Source organism: Siniperca chuatsi, linkage group LG11 (assembly GCF_020085105.1).
Source record: "Siniperca chuatsi isolate FFG_IHB_CAS linkage group LG11, ASM2008510v1, whole genome shotgun sequence".
Taxonomy (NCBI): domain Eukaryota; kingdom Metazoa; phylum Chordata; class Actinopteri; order Centrarchiformes; family Sinipercidae; genus Siniperca; species Siniperca chuatsi.
In genome coordinates this window covers 11,574,966-11,592,847 of record NC_058052.1, presented here as the reverse complement: position 1 = coordinate 11,592,847, position 17,882 = coordinate 11,574,966, and the positions used below count along the sequence as shown (strand labels likewise).

Below are 17,882 nucleotides of genomic sequence, written 5' to 3'. Positions count from 1 at the left end.
GGCCACCACATTACTGTATATTTTTATATATTGTGTACATTTGCATTTGCACCGTATTGCACCTTGATGATTGTTTTACTCTACTTTGTACTGCAACTGCTGCACAACAATTTGCCTTGGGATAAATAAAGTTCTATCTTATCATATCTTACATTTGCAATATCAAATGAGAAGCTTCCCTAATTTTGGCCTCAGAAGTTATACCAAGCTTGCTGTCACAGCAGTAGAAAAGAATCAGACCACCATAGGAATTTCTTGCCCTTAGGTGAGTCTACAGTTCCTGCCTCCTTCACTACAACTGGCCATGTTAAACACAACCATTGCCCTAATCCTAAATTTAGCCACCTATAAACTACACCTAAACATAACCATATGTTTAACTCAATTCAGGGCAAGGTAGTCTCTGAACCCATCAGACCAGCTTCCCATCTTTTCCTGATGTTTTGCTACTACACAGGCGTTGGCTGTCAATTAACTTTTCAATAGATTGCAAAACCACATGCATGTTAGCTCAAAGTGTTGCCCTCAAGCTCAGGGCAATAATCCAAGTCCTGTTTGGTGTCCCAGCTGGTCTTAAAGCACAGAACAAGCATTGTCCTATTAAATGTTATGAAAAGAAAATCTGTCAGCGTATTGTTTTACGTTTCGGCTCAAACCACAGCCAAGTAAGATATGGTTTTGTCATTTCTTGCAAGATTTCATTCACTTCCAGTTGTGCAGGAGATTGTTTTGCAAAATTATGACCTTTTTTTTCATCTTTTTTATTATTATTTTGGTTTGTATTTGCACTTAATTAAGCTGCATATAGGTGATTTCTTTACACAGTTACACAGAGAAAACTCAACAACATTAATATGTGCAGAGTATACGGTATTTGAATACTAAGACACAGAGTGACACAAAGTGCAGAGCAGTTGAGCTGAGAAAGTGTAAATAAAGGCATTATGGCTGAAGTGAGGCCAGAAAACAGACACAAGAGCCCATTCAGCCCAGAAGATCAAGGTCAGTGTGTAAAGACATCATGACATCCTCCCCCTTGTACAGGCAGCAACCACGGTCTGACAGGAAGGAACAGACATCTAATCCGCTAAATCAGTAACACAACTGACTGCTTTACTCATGTCTCTGAGCATCTCACTGTCAACCCAGCGGATGTGTCTGTCTGTAAGGTTAATGTGTCACCATGTTTGTTTACTATTGGCTGTTTGTCTGTGTAGAGAGATATTTTAACTGAGTATTAATGCATGTCAGTGTCAAATATATCGATACAAACAAGGTGGATTACCTCTCTGGTGAAAACACCAAACAAAGGGGGACTACTTTCTTTGTTTTATCCATAAATAAATGTAGGATCTTTATAGGTTTATGTCCATTGCTGTTGTAAACTATAGCAAATGTAACAGAAAAATTGAAGGAAAAAGCATCATCACCATATTGTGAGTCAATTAGTATGTCCTATGTCCTTTTCTTATTATATGAAATAATATTTAAAGCAAGAAAAGATAATGGGACGTCTATCAAAAAAATCTAAAAAGCCATGAAGGCAGGGTATTTCTCTAAGCCTAATAATCCCATTATGATCCCAATGAAAAAAAAGCTCTGTCAAAGCAGGGAGCATTGACGCAAGCATGTCTTGACGTCAGTAGCTGCAGTGAATGAGGGATGGGGGGGGGGGGCGGAGAGAGGGAACGAGAGAGAGAGAGAGAAAGGCGTGTTTGCCTTCAGAAAATACCACGAAATACCAGCGTCATTGCAGCTGTAGCTTTTTGCAAGAAACCCGCCGCGGATGTGCGCATAGACGCACAAAAAACAACCCCATCTTTTTTAATTTCAGAGCTATTCGCCCTGACATAACAGTGACACATTTTGGAGAAACAGTATAGTTGCTGCACTGGAAATCTAAACCAGATGTAGTAAATGGAATATGATCCCCTGACCAGGGAGTGTTCATAAATAAATCACCATATGAGAGAGAATGAAGAGAGAGAGGAGGGAGGAGGGGGGGGGCTCAACTGGTGTCAGGCACCTATCTGTGACTCTCCTGAAAGGAAAAAGAATGTGTGAAAGTAGAAGTCAGTGATAATCTGAGAAAGTCTGTGCAGTTTAACTAACTAACTGGATATCTCTTAAAACTCCCCAAGCAAACACACACACTCCTCTGTTGCTGTAGTGTAACAGGAGTGCTGATTTTTCATTCTCCGGCATTCAGAGCCGATTCGACCGGAGGGGAAAACTACCATCAAGCAATTTGTAAAGCCAGACTGGTGGCGTCATTGCCTCCTCTATAGTACGCGCAACACCACGACTCTCCTGCTGCATTTATTCTCAGCTTATTCTCAAGTTGCTCTGTGGCTCCCGCACACTGAAGTGAAAGCAAAGCTGTTCGTCCAAGACTGGTCCTCATAACACAATGCGTGTTTGTTCGATTTTTGTTACTCTGGCACTTGGATTAGGAGGTTTCGCGCAAGAAGTGTCACAGACAAATAGAGTGTTTTCTACTCGTCGCTGGATTGATGGTGTTGTAAAAGAGAAGGTATTGTACCGCGCACTCCCCCTACACTACTTCTGTAGTACAGTGTCTCCAATTTTACGCTGGGGAGGAATCCTCTCCCCCTTCACAGATGTTGCCGGAGAGCATTTTCTACCCGAAACTTAGTGCGCAGCTCAAATGTTGCCAAGGGGACACATGCTTTGGTGTAATTTAGCGGGCAGACCACGTCCAGATAATCTCCGTTTACATTGGCCTATAGTACTCTTCAAGATACCCAAGATTTCCCGTTGTGTCGGCTGTGCGTCATCCATGCCTGATTAGACTTGTAGTCTGACGTCGCCGGGTACCATTCAAGCAAGACACCTCATACAATGTTGAAAATCTAAATTGACTTAAAAAAAACACCATCCGGACTGACGAAAACCACTTTTATTATTAAGACGTGGATCAACAAGTTGCCTCCAGTGCGAAATTTCTTTCTGAGCGGGCTTCAAGCATAATCCGCAACGCACGTGATCGACAAATCACTTCAGCCGCAAATATTTCTCATTTGTCCAGAGAAATAAGTCCCGGATCCTCCGTGGAGACACATCTTGTCCGATTACGGCGGGAATCAGGAGGGGACCGGCTCCATGCCTCGCTGCGTCTCCAGATGCTCGGCTGGCCACCACATGGTAACTTTGCGCACACAGCACGCTGGAAAGAGGACATACAGAGAAGGAATCTGAATGAATGAGACTGAGATTTATTCGCATTTCTCTTCTCGCTTCCCACAGACTGTTGTATGTGTTGTGTATCCCGCTGGTTGAAGGTGTCTCACGTTATCAGCAGATATCGATTCAGCGGTGGATAGATCCATCACTCGAATAGGGAACAGCAAATGTCGAAGAAACGCAAAAGTCCTGACGACCAGGACTTTGAGGAATCTCCGCCTGCAGGATGCAGCGACCAAGGTAGGAGTCATGCTCAGAAATGACAATCTGAAAGTTGAACCGTTGCTAGAGTGCAGGTATGTGATATCCTCAGGGACTGTTTGATGGATTCCTGTATCTTCTGATATTTCCACAGAGCATTTTTGAGTAGGAACCACGGGTTTATTGCAAAGTCAGAGGCACCAAGACTTGGTCATACCCTCAGAATGCACAGCCACTATAGATAATGTATTAACTCTATGAATGCATGCAGTATTAAACCTGTATAGTGACATGACCATTTTGCCATGCAATGCAAGTATTTTGATCCCTAGAAAACAATCTTGTGTTGCTGCTGATTACTTTTTATAATCTCTCATCAGTTCCCAGTGGATCACATTTCTGTGACATTAGGTTTGGTTGCAGAACAGACTTTCATGTTCAGCTACAGAAGGAAGTATAAGAAATGCAAACTGTGGCATCATCAGAGTTATAGAGGCTGAACTCAGCTTGGTTGGTAGTATGGCTGTCATCACTCAGGCAGAGAAGGACCTGTTGATTCAGAAAGTGGATTATATATATATATATATATATATATATATATATATATATATATATATATATATATATATATAAAGTATAATGGTGATTCACCTAGATTAATATTTCCAGTCCCGTTGAAGGTGGGGTTGATTTATTGGTATGCATTGTATGAGTTCAGAGGGATAATCATAGCTGGATCTATCATCATGGTATCCCTGGCGTGCACCCAGGGGCCCAGCATGCTAATGGGCCCTTTTATGTGCACAGAGAAAATAAAAATAAACTGTTGCTAAATGCTGTGGATACAAATGGCAACCCAGCAGCACAGAACAACCGCTCCATGAACATTTCCACTGGTAAATTCAACAAAACACATTTTCTTTAAATAAAAGAAGAGCCATGATTGGCTCCAGGGGTGGGTTTAGACACTTGAATTTAAGACTTTGGCACAGTTTTAAAGAAGAGGGGCACATTTGTAAATTAGTACAAATGTGTTAAGACTCAAATTTTAAGCCCTGGATCTTGGTAATAATAAACTGTACATTATTAATTGTTACATTGTTTATTCAGTGTAATAAATGAGTGCCAAATAAACAACTCTTTGTGTCTCTGTGCTCGTTTTGTGTCTCTTTGTGGTCGTTTTGCGTCACTTAGTTGTCGTTTTGTGTCTCGGTGTCACTTTGTGGTCATTTTGTGTCTCTTTGTGGTCATATTGTGTCTCTTTGTTGTCGTTTTGCATCACTTTGTGGTTGTTTGTGTCTCTTTGTAGTTGTTTTGTGTCACTACACATACTGTAACAAACTGTGTTGTTACAGGTCAGGTCCCTTTCAGATTAAACACCCGGGGGAATGTGGAAGTCTTAATCCAGTCATGGGGATGATCACAGGGACTTAATAAAAAATGAAAATGTGGGCAAATTGTTGCAGGATCATTGGATAGCAAAAAAAAGCCAGTATAAACAAAAATCAGTCCTGTTCTTGTCCTGTCCTGTTATGCTTTACTTTCCTCAAGGTGACTGTGATCTGTGACCTGTGTGGTTGAAAACACTGGTTCACCTCATCCTTTAGTTGGAAATTCAAGCAATCCTCTTTTTAAAGAGGCAGCTTTTGAAATACCTCGATCGGCAGTGTGGCTGTTATTATGCTGGCAAACACATGACAGCAGTTGTAAGTTCAAGGCCAAGAACAGCATCACCTTCAAGCAGAGAGTCGTGCTTGCTTGCACGAATAGTGCTGTGGCAATGGAAATGGCTTACATGAGGACTAGACATGTGTGGTGTTTCCTTTGCATCACATTATTCAAGTTTAAAATTCATGATCACATATGATCATGAAGCTGCATAATACTTTTCCCTAATTAAACATGTAAGCACCATTTCACTTGGTTTGTCTTTTACTTTATATCTCTTTTTAAAGACTAAATCACATTCATTTTATATCTGAAACTTACTGAATTTACTCTTGTTTCGTGCTACATGACACCTTCGAAATGCTCACTTACCTCGTTTTTTGTAACTTGAAAATATTGATCCTTTAAGACCTCAATATAAACTCATAGATGCAGTGCAGGACTTACTGTAATCATTATGGCTTCCTTAGGCCTGCAGACTTGTTTGTTTGTACTGAAGATGTGACCTGTTTGCATCACAGTCTTTGGCTCTGTATCTTTTTGGGCCCACGCCCAACAGAGAGTTTCCCTTGGCTAACACAGAAGGAGAGCCGGGCGCTTCCTTCCCCGACTGTGCCTGGCATCTGTGACTACTTAGGGGGTACACACCCACTGAACCCCTCCCACTCAAGATTTTGCCATCCTGCAGGATGGCAGCAATACATTGTACAGTACGGTGTCAAAGCAAATCCATCCATCCATCCATTTTCTACCGCTTGGTCCCCGTTAGGGGGTCGCGGGTGACTGGAGCCTATCCCAGTGACTTCGGGCCTTAGGCAGGGCACACCCTGGACAGTGGCCAACTCGTCGCAGGGCGAACACACTCCTTATTGGGAGGCAGGAGCTGTAGCCGCTCTGCCACCGTGCACCCCTCAAAGCAAATCTAGATTTTTAAACCAAGTTAAAATAGAACTGTAGGCTTTTTGTACACAATAAGGAGTGATTTGTGAAGGAACCAGAGAATATACTGTAACTGCTTACAAAATCCTTTTTTTGTAAAAATCAGGCAGACGTGCATAATCTTTTGCTTATCTATAGTGCATCTGCATCTGCATTCAGTCAGCTAAATGCTTTAAACAAAACCAAAACAAACAAAAAACAAAAATTAAATTAAAGTTAAACCGTTTTTTGATGCCATCATTTGTCCAAACTAAATGGTTGCCGTTACAAAAAGCAGAAAAATACAATAAAGCCATGATAGATTTGTGCATCATGAACAGAATCTGAGAACCAGCACCAGTCACTATGGTGCCGTCACTGTCGCTGCTCCATTCACTGTCGCCTCTGAATGCTCAAGCTCGTATTTTCTCATGGAGATCGTTTTTGTTCGCTCAGATATCCACTGTGAGGCCAGGAGGGGAGGTGTAGAAACAGGGCCATTGAGAATCATATCAAGACCACAAAGCGTTTTTTGTCTTGCCTCTTGGTGTGCAGTCTGGACCTGTCGATTACAGGGCCACTCCTGGGTGCCCCCTTCAGCCCCCCACCCACCAACTGCCACCACAGCTGGTCAACAGCCTTCAGCTGTGCAAATAATCAGCTCTCTTCCATTACTGTAAGACACCAGAGCAAAGCTAGGCATGAACCTTGATGTCTGAATGTATTGCTAATTTGAATAGTTTTTTTCCCATTGTTCCTGGTGAAGTGGCAATGTTAGAAAGTCGAGCAGTAACAAGCATTAAGGTAATAAAGAATGTATATAGAATATATACTATAATATACTGTAAATATGAAGAAATATTGAGATTTCCAGCAGTAGAAAATAAAGCCATCCTACAAATAAGAATAAAAAGATACAAGAGGTAACTTATATATTTGTTCTTAACTAAAATGCATGGCTAAATTAAAACAGCACTAGTGGGTGCGGCAGAACAACCTGCAAACACAACATTGACACATTATCACCGTATAAAGTTGTTATGGAACAAACATGTTAACAAACAGTTTCCTATTTGCACATCCAGCCGTTACACAGTAACATTATCATTCATTTGTAATCATGTTTCTGGCCACCCAATGAATGTAAGACAAATATGCACTCTCCTTTTAGCTCTGTTTTGGTCTCCGCCAACTCCTGAGAAAAATATCTGGCTCTTTAGCTGCAAAATGCTCCACTTTCTTCACCAGTTGGACGCTAACTTTATCTTTATTAGTGCTTTTTTTGCTGATTTTAGCTGCCTGCTGCTGATGAAAACAACTCTGAGGAGAGCGGTGAGAGTGAACCAAAACAGTTAAGTCGCAAAATCAAAACAATGAGCTGAAAGATACTAAAGTGCTTCATAGGGAACTGCAGAGTTTGGTGTTAATTCTTGATCGAGCAACCCCTTTCACATTACAAATTGTAATTTAATCGATTGTTAATATAAAATATTATGAAATATTAATAAATATAACACCTTTCACACTGCTTTATTAACAGGTCAATAAGACCAGCAGAATTGTTTTTAAAAAGGGAATTTATCTCATCTTTGTAATCTTTGTTTTCACGCATCAGAACCTTTAGTTGCCATTTATAATACATACCGATAAAATAAACAGACAGCTCAAAGCAAATCTCCACTGTAACAATGATGGTACTCCCACCTCATTAACAATACATCAAGAAGAACATTACAAAATGGCCTCCACTCGCAGGAACAAAAAGGCCCTGTTCCTATGAGACAGGAGATCAACACGGTCAAGGCCAGTTAGAGTTTGTCTTTCATTTTGAATTCAGACTGTTGAAAGAATACTTCCAGATCTTGTGGATTGGTTTGTCCTCATAGATTAAACTGAGGGGCAGCTCGGCGTCACACACCGCATGGCTTTCCAGCGGTGCACCATGTGTGTCTCTTTAGCATGGCTTTGTGCCCATGTTGCTGACAGACTGTGGAAGTGCAGCAGAGGCTTGCAGGGCTGTTTGCCACTCTTGTGACGACACAGAGCACTTAGTGTATAAACCACATGCAACCTCACACACATTCAAACACACATATCCTCATGAATATTCTTATCCATGTCCTTCTGTGGGACTATGTTGAACAGCAGCTTCAGTCTATGAGGGCCGTAGCTGCAGACTGTCTTGAACAAGCCTAACTTGTACAAGAATACCACTTAGTGGTCTTTATGTGTATTGCAGGTCACAATAGTGTACACAAATGTTTGCATGAGGAAAGAATAAAACATTTCTTCATTTAATCATATTTGTTACATTTTTAAATTTATACCAAATGTTGACTTTTGACCTCTCTTTAATTTGACAATACTTATCATCACTCCATCAGTGTCCACAAACAGACAGACAGACACTAGGTGGGGCTAAAGTATAAAGATGAAATGCAGGGAGCCTCGTCAGAGAAATTCACCATGGTGCACACAACCAGTAACTCTGGATTAACATATTTCTTTTTTTTTAATTATTATTATTATTTGCAGACTTGGTAATAACTGCTGAAAGTTTCCACAAAATTATAGATTGATGCGATCCTCTAATGTCAAAAGAGGTTTCAATATCACAGTTTTTTTTCTGAACTAGCAGAAGGCAGAAAAATAATTCCATTTTATTTTTTAAGTGAAGTCATTGTTGTTACATTACACTGAGGTTATTGATTTTTAATTTCACAATTTCAATTTGACTGCAGTGCTGAACATGGTTAAGTCTTCTCATTACAACTGTGGATAGAACAACTGGATTATTATTATAAGATACAATAAATCAGTAAAAATGTTACAGCTCTTGAAATATGGGGCATAAATATTGGGCTATAGTTTCAAGTTGAAGTGTAAGTAAGGGACAAGGTGTGCGTGTGTGTGTGTGTGTGTGTGTGTACGTCAGTGTGTATAGGTCATGAATGGATTGTGTCCATGTGTTATCAGTAAACAGGCAGACCTGGCGTCTGGCCGCTCGGCCGTCTTGGCCTGTTCTGATGTCTGCAGTGCAGATAGATTGACAGGCCTGTACGTCAGCACCCATATTTCTCACCTATGATTCATACTGACTTTGTTTGGCTCCTGATGAGGGCTGCAGGCAGCCAGCTACCACTCGTCCCCCCAGCCACTCCCCGAATGATTTGTGCTCAATATGAAGCTTTCTCTCTCTCTTTTTCTCTTTTTAAAAGCATTTCTTTTATGACGGACAAAATTGATTTATATCAACTCATAGAAATAAACGATAAAGTCAGCTACATTTCATTGACTCTGTTTTATTCTTGTATCAGTCACTGTGTTTTCTCCCCATGTAGCTTCTGTTAACACTGAATGGAACCAAAAAAAATAAAAGATAAAAAAATTAAATTTAAGCATTTGATTATTTATTATTTTCATATGAGAAACACAATGTTTGTGTGTGTTGTATAACAATGCAATTAAGTTGTGCTAATTACATATTTGTTAAAGAACTGAATTGTACTTTGCACAGCTCTTGCCCAGTTTTACTCATATTGTTAAAATAACGTTGTTGTTCTCTGTCCATATGACATAAAACACATCAACAGGCTGTGTGACATCACTCAGCTGTAAGTAACGATCCGACTGTGTGTTTGCTGGTTAAAAGGCTTCCGTTTGGCCAGGATGTTGTTAGCATGTTAGCTCAGAGATCAGCACGCGTGTGTTCAGCCAGCAGAGTGGTAGCATCTATATAGCACTGAGGGAGGGTGTTTGCCTTTTGTAAAGCCAGTAGTAACTCATCGTTGTGTGTGTGTGTGTGTGTGTGTGTGTGTGTGTGTGTGTGTGTGTGTGTGTGTGTGTGTGTGTGTGTGAGGTAGAGAGCAGAGTGATGGTTTGATGGGGAGCTGATTAGGTCATGGCTCATGTCTTCTTGCTTGCGTCATCACCTATAGGATGTGACTCCTGCCAGCAGAGCTGCAGCTGCTGCTCTCATTGTTGTAACAGTGTCAGAAGCACACAAAAAAGCAGTCTGAATCATGTTTTAGCTGACATATTGATTAAAAAAAATCATCACACCAGCAGATCTGAGGTGAAAAGCAAAATTTCCCTGAAGAAAAAAATTATTGATCATTAGCTGGAACAATAGAATTAATATTTTTACATTTTCATTACAATATTTGAGACTATCTGTTTGTTTTTTATACATGATCGCACGTGACTGCACTCATGTGCACATCTGTAGAGACACATTTGACCTCCTGTTTAGCCTGCAGTTTTACAAGATTGCACAGTGAAGCGTTTTACATGGCTAAGTGACGTCAGCAAAGCCAATGAGCACTGTTTGGGTTTTTTCTTTCCCCTCTACAGACCTCTGACCACATGCTCATCATCATAGTCATCCTGTAGAATTACGGATGTGATAATCTAGGTCAGAAGTGGTGCCAACAGAAACACTGCCCGCTAATCTAAATAACCAGGATTTGAGAGATGCGCGTGTGTGTGTGTGTGTTTTGGGCTATGTGTGTGAGAGAAAAAATTATAAAATATATGTTTTTGTGAATTTATTTCTGCATTTGTGAAAGATATAAGGCTGTTTACTTAATTTTTTTTTTTATAATTTTTTTTTACCAAATACTCCAGTAAATCTGCATTTTGGGGGGAAAATCTCTAATTAATCAGTTAATGTTTAATTACACTTCAGAGCCAATCCTCAGATATACTACTTAATACTATAATAATATAGCATAAATAGAACGAATAATATAATCTGGACCGGTTACTTTATTAGCAGAGCATCCTTTGATACTGACACAAGACAGCCATTTGGTTCCTCTGGAAATATTGGCACTTGCATCAGCTATCAGGCTATATGCTGCATTTGCTTAAATACATAAACATTAGCTTGATGGTGAACAGCTTGATGTTATATAAAGTGCAAAGAATAGTGTATGGAAAACTGTTGCTTTATGAGAAAATGTGTTTTTCAGCACTATATTTTTTTTCAGAAATGTGAATTCAGAGTAAAAATACACATCTGCTGGTGTTAATTTAATTGTCATTGAATGGTGCGGTATATGTCTGTAATGCACATAAATAAAATTTTACAGCGTGTGTGTGACAAACGTTCATGCAGGCATAATTTGTGCCAGCTCTGTGACGTAGAGGACATGAGGCCCAGGCGGGTGCTGTGAGTGGCAGTAACAGCGTCTCCTGCTCGAGCCTGCCCCATCTCTGACTTCATTGGCTCCAGCTCTGACGCAGATACACCCACCACCACCCCTCCCTCCCCCTGCACACTTCTTTCATCACGTTTTTTTTCACCCATTTAAAAAAAAAATATTTTTTTGATTCATGTGCTTTCTGCAGATCCTTTCAATGCAGTGCTCCACATAGCTCCACATCACATATCTGCACCACCTGTCCGCTCTGAACGTGCTTTCTCTGTTTTCTCTCATGCATTGATGGAAACCTTATCAACATTTCTTTCATTTATTTCTCGCCATATTATCCACGTTAATCCTCTTTTGAATTTAATTGTGCAGCAGGTCTGAATCACAGTGAGCCACTGAGACCATTAGAGGTGTTATACGGTCACATCAAATTTGTCAACATGTGGCACACAAGCAGAAGACAGCTTCCACTGTTTCAGTCAACTGCTGCATTAAAACTGTTGAAATGTACAATGAAATATGCTCATCATGGATCACGTCATTACATTTTCTCCACCGGCTGCACAGTGTGGTTTAGTTAAGCGCAATCATGTAGTGAACAAGCTTTAAATAAACAAAATATTGGAGAAAGATAATATTTTTTTTGTAGGGACTGTGTTAATTTTGTAGCTTTTTTCAGGGTGCATTTGTCTCATTTACAATTTTTCCAATTGACAAACTAATAAAATAAAACATTTTAAATTGAAATAACTAAAAGCATACAATCCAACTAAAACTTTACTTAGTGGTGTCTCCTTAATATGAAGAAACCCCATTGCAGTAGATTAAAAAGCCAGGTCGCTAGGTCTAAAGGACTGTATTTTTACAATGTACAAGCCATTTATGATACCATTTGGCACAGTTGTAGCACAGTTGTCCACATTGTCTGTTAACAGTGTGTCTGATGCTCTGATTTTAGGCAGAGGAATTCTGGTAGTGCTCTGAATTTATTAACGCTTCATTTTGCAGTCAGAGTAAGCTCTGCTGCTCAGAGTGCTGCCTTACAAACCTACATCGCTAATGTTTGGATGCTTTTTTTACTGTCTAGAGTGACCTTCTTCAGGTTGCAGTGATGCACAAGAATACCCATCAGCTCCCAGAGGTGCTTCAGTTTGGCAATTAGCGTGAAATGAAACATTTATTTTTTATTAGAGATGTCATTCTTTTGGTGCTACACAGTACAGTAATTACTAGGTTACAGTAGTAACATTTCACCACTCATTGTTGAATTGAAAGAAATTGTAGAAATTATAACTTATAAGTGATATATTGCCTGATGTCAGTTATAGGCTGCTTTTATTTGCTTTTTTCCCTACCCTTTCACATCTAAGATTTCTTTTTCAAACCAGTTTACTTCTCAAAACACAAATAAATACTGTTTAACACTGCAATTAGACCTAAACAACTACATTCTGTATGGTAGGAATAATGGCATGTAAACTTTTATTCAAATAACTAAAAGATCAATATTATGACAGGTAAAACGCTCTAAATTAGATGGCTTGAGATATCAGAAATGTTAGTTATATTACAGACATACAACAATAAATAATTTTTTGAATGATCAGTCTTTTACATTGGAGCACTATAACACTAGTCTTTTTTGGTTTTACACCTTTGCCCTTTTCTTTACCATTTATTTTCCTCTTTTTCTCTGAATGTAGAATAGCCATTTTCTTTGCCCTGCAGTCTTTGTTACTATTAAATCCCACTGTTGGTCTTGGGAGAGTGTAGACAGCCATGTGCTTCCAACAGTTCACATGGAACGGCTTCTTTTATCTTGTTTTTTTTTTTTTTTTTTTGTAGCTCTGGCCATCAATTCTCTTGGTCACGATAACATTGTACTCACCAAGTTAATTGCTGCAGTCTGGGCAGAAGTCTTACTGAGCAACAACCATGAGTAGTCTCTTGCCCTGTCAGACTTCACTATAGCAATGTCACCACATTCCTAGGTCTTAGTAGTGACTTTGGTGACTTACGGGTGCCAAGTCCAACCAGTAAGAGTAGCTAAAGCAGTGAAAAGGACATGCTCATTCACATTCATTGATCATTGAGTCATTTTCGAGGGATTATATTGTGTAATGACCACAAGTGTCAAGATGCTACTGGACCTGTGCTAAAATACTTGATTTAATATCAAAGTTCTTTTAAAGTGGGTTAAGTTAGATGTGGGCACCACATCTGCACATCTGCTTTCTTGATTAGTACATTTGGTGCCAGAAGCAAAGATATCATATGTGGTAATTTTGCAAGAGGAGTATTGTTGCTGTTGTTTTTTGCTTGGGCTTGACTGACTGAACCATTGTTGCTTTGATCAGATAATTGTCAGACTTGACTCAACTTCCATTACCCACCAAACAGCTACAAAGTCCAACTGTACAGGATCCATTTAGTTTAGCTTATCAATAGAATACATTAGTGTCACGTTACAGCTGTTCAGAAAGATCTGTTTAACAATCTGTCTCCGAAAGATGTACATGTGGAAGAGAGACTAATGAGACAGTGTCTAGCCTGAATTAGTCTCTGGTCTTTACTGTATATGGCCTGCACCAAATTGGGTTGGATTATCCAGTTAGTCAGTTCAATCAGTCTGCATTAGGGTGACACAGGAGTGAAATTTCACTCCTGCCCCGTCCCAATCCCATGACAGAGTAAAAAAATATTCTGTTCCTTCCCAATCCTGGAAGAATGATCCCATCCCATTCCCATGTTGTGTTGGGGTTTTTTAGGCTGGGGTAGTCTTTAGGAAATGCAATTATTTTGATTTGATGTTTGATTCACCACCACTGGCACCTTACATTTCGCAAAAGAAGTGATTTACAACCTGTTGACACCTGTTTTACAAGTGTATCTCTGAAGGACATTCGTCCCCGAGTCAGTGGTGTATTAGCAAGTACAAAAGCACTGTGTACTTTGTTTTGATAAGTGCTCTATAAATAAAGTTTTATTATTATTATTATTATTATTATTATTATTTGATAACTACTTTACACGTCTTATAAACAACATACAGAGTTTTAACACCGTCACCCTCAGAACTGGTTTAAAACTTCAGACTTGCCCGAAAGCTCTGTCAGTGTGATCCATGGATCATTGTACTTTACTCTGCGTAAGAGTAAGACAGGAGCAAAAAATAATTTAAAAAAGACAATAGAATGACTAGCATTATGTTCAAAATAAAGAAAATAGTGTTTATTCATATTAGAACCGTATACTTATATATAAAAAGCGACCTATTGTTATTATGATTCTCGTCCCGCCCGCTCCCGTTGACTTTTTTTCCTGTCCTGTCCCAGTCATGTGATGAATAGTGAAACTGACTCCCACATCCCACAGGAATCCCATGACCCACAGGATTCCCAAAAAAATGTCAGCCTCTAGTCTGCATGTTGCCCGCTGAGACAGTCATGCAATTTCATCATTCCTTGTCCTTAAACTCTGGAGCACCATTGGCTGATAGAGGGTTCAGCTCTGCCACTGGGGCAACACAGCTCTTAGCAAGAGGCTTGTCATACTGGAGATGCTGGATGTGTCTTCCTTTGCCTGCTGCAAAAGAATCTCCATTTTTGTTATGTGTCTAAGGTATCTGCAGAGGAAGCAGAGCAGACAGCAAAATCCTATATCACATAATACACCATAATGGAAAGAACAGGACTGTGTTTCAAATAAGATCATTTAATCAGCTCCACCCCATATGAAAGTTAGGACCATCATCCTGCTCAGGTTCTCTGAACGTGCTGTTACTGTCAGTGAGTCCATAACAGGCAACCCTCACCAGACCAGGCCTGTTTCCTGTTGACAAACCAGTGCTGCACCTCTTCTGGAGGGACATGCAGACAGCTGAAAAGCAAAGTTTTATTAGTGGACACTTGCTCCTGGGGACACAACGTGTAATCCCTGCTGTGTAATCTACACAGTGCTTTCACTGATGTGACAATGCTGGCAAAAAAGTCTGCCTGTCTTTAATGGTTCCGTTGCACTGGACTCTTAATTTCCTGTCCCCATGTTCCACGCATGAAAGGAAGTCATCCAAGATACAGCCGAGTCAGTACTTGTGGCAGCTGTGCAGGCCACAAACTGGGGGTTTAGGACTATAAATCTACTGAGAAGATGCTCCATTCTCAAGCTCATATGGACTCATGGTCCCCATATGGTAGACTTTACTCTGGTTCATCTGCAGCTGGACAAACCAGCTACTAGAGAATGGATTATTTTGGCCTATTTCTCATCAGTTCCTCACCGGTTGAATAGAAAATCATTCTGGTTGAACTCAACAAGTGTTTCGCACTTTAGCAGGGGACATAGGAGAAAGAGGTTAAGTTAACTGAGACCAACCTCTACTTGCTGTACTCACTCTCCTCTCTCCTCACTGCAGTCAAAATCATCACAAATGCTAAACCTCTTGGATATGCATGGACAGTTATAGTGGACCCAGATCAGATCCCTTTGACACTTTTTTAAGGGACTTGTTTGTACTTACCCTGGACTAGATGGACAAACCAGGACAGTGGCTGTCCAGGTAACCTGACTGATGCACCTTCCGCATCCCCCTGCCGATAAAGATCATGGTCATGATTTTGATAATCCAACACCCTCTGGATGAACTTTCTCACCAATTTCAGCAGAAGTGGAAGGCTGTGAATGGCATTGTGGTGACATCACACCAATTCATATGCACCCAGACAGGCTGAGTAAGGAATAATCTCAGGAGACATGTGATGCAGAGAAATGCCTTCCCACCATTGCATTCATGCAACAGCGACAAAGGATTGATTTAGCTAACAAGCTACAAGCTAATGATGGGAATACTTTAGCACACTGGCAGCACAAAAATAGCGAGCAGATATAGATTTTTGATTATCTCATGTAAAAAGGTAAAATTCCAAATATACAGTATAAAACCTTCTACAAAGTATTTTCACTGTAAAACCTCAGTGTATTTTACGACATTAACTAATTTGTATACTTCTATTTATGATAACTGTATTCAAAATATGACAACATTTAATTTCATATTCATCCCCTGCTATTTTTCTTCTTGCTTTTGTGACATCTAAACACACACACATAAACATACAAGTTGATACTCTTTCAATGTAATGATCCATAGGTATTTCTACCCATACAGGCCAAGATCAAATTAGACATTTTTTTATTGGTGTAGGATTATTTTTTTTTTTTACAAGAACACAGCAAAGACCACAGTAACACAGACTGTATTTGGTCACAGACAAACAAACTATGTTACATAATTTGCCATAGACAATCTCAGAAAAGGTGAGAGGAGGAGAACGAGAGAGAACAATGAGATTAATGGCTCTGATGTCCCAGTGATGTCTTAGAAGAAGAAGAAAAAAACAGAAAGAGGTTCAGAACATTGAGCGGTAAACAAAGATGTCATCTTTTCTCCCGGGACTGTGAGGATGTCTGAGCGAGCAACAAACCTTTCCTCTGGGTATGTCTAATATACTACAGTCTGACAGCAGTTATTCAAATCGGCAATTATTAAGATGACAGAGGGCAGGTAACGATGTGCTGTGATTTGTATTTCCATTTACTTAAATTATGCACCTAGCTCACATTTGTCCTAATGGATCACAGTGCAATGACGTCCATTGACGTCACATTTCAGATGATCCGCATTGCAGTCGCATGCAAATTTGTGCATGCCAGGCTTTGTGTAAATGTGGAACTTCTTCTTTTTTTTATTATTGCATTTTCCGACAAATAAGAGTAAACAGAGGCAGTAAAATGCTCATTGGTTGTTGAACTAGTTGCGAGCCAAGCTGTGAAGATGTGCATAACTCCCTCAGCCCCCCAGGGACCCTGTATTTTCATGGGCCTGCCTCTGACGTCAATGCTCCGGCTGTCCTGTGGATTGTCAGAACAGACTATTCAGTTGGGGGGAGGGGGCTGGAAGTCTCTGTGGTGTGTGTCTGCCGCATGTGATGTGTGTGTGTGTGTGTGTGTGTGTGTGTGTGTGTGTGTGTGTGTGTGTGTGTGTGTGTGTGTGTGTGTGTGTACCTACGTAGATGTAAGTATGCTCCTGTGTGTACATGTGTTCATGTTTGCGTGTGCTTGCATGTGATCTGTAAATGTTTCACTTACATCTGGGGCGTGTGTGTGTGTGTGTGTGTGTGCAGCGTGCAAAAAGCTTGTACAGTGCCTTGAATCAGAAATGTGCTTAAGTGGATGAGGTCTGTAATGTGGGGGTAGGGGGTAAGGCTGTGTGTGAACAAGCGCACACACATCTGAAGATGTGCAGCTCTTATGTTGGGAGACAGAGGCCGTAGTCATCAGGAGGATGTTTGCTAAAAACAGCCGAGAGGGGAGAACAGTTAAGCGTGGCTGCCGGCCACTTCACTCTTCAGTCAGCTGTTGATCCCCCAGCAGACAATTGCAAAGCTGCTCTTTCACCAAACAGCCATAGGAACCTGTATGTGACACACACATCCCATATTAAGACAGATGAGATTACAACTTCTTTCATCATCACCTTTTTGATTTCCATAAATTTCCCTGTAACACACATGCTATCCATTCACAGATGGATATGGGATTTGGTGGCAGGATAATGTTGACAGAGAAAAGAGTGCGCACTGCCTGTCTAAATTGATACAGATCAAGCTGGAGAGAGCCCTGGCGGACATTTTTGAGGTTTTCTTGGGTCTGTGGTGCTTAGTTCCTTTATTCCAA

The 17,882-nt window shown here is 40.3% G+C and overlaps 1 protein-coding gene and 1 long non-coding RNA gene across 3 annotated transcripts in view; one reads left to right on the top strand and one right to left on the bottom strand.

Annotated features, from left to right (window-relative positions):
• Positions 1-2,905: 2,905 nt before the first annotated feature.
• On the bottom strand, positions 2,906-3,451 carry LOC122884951. The gene is made up of 2 exons (XR_006380012.1): positions 3,312-3,451; positions 2,906-3,187 (listed from the first exon to the last, which is right to left on the bottom strand). It is a non-coding gene; the product is annotated as an uncharacterized LOC122884951 (long non-coding RNA).
• Positions 3,183-17,882, top strand: part of pde10a (phosphodiesterase 10A) — a 56,339-nt gene continuing 41,639 nt past the window's right edge. Inside the window, exon 1 of one of the 2 annotated variants that reach the window (XM_044215478.1) lies at positions 3,183-3,444. In XM_044215478.1, the coding sequence (XP_044071413.1) occupies positions 3,372-3,444 (73 nt within the window). In that variant the 5' untranslated portion in view covers positions 3,183-3,371. The remainder of the gene's footprint in view (positions 3,445-17,882) is intronic. The other variant, XM_044215477.1, reaches the window with a different exon arrangement.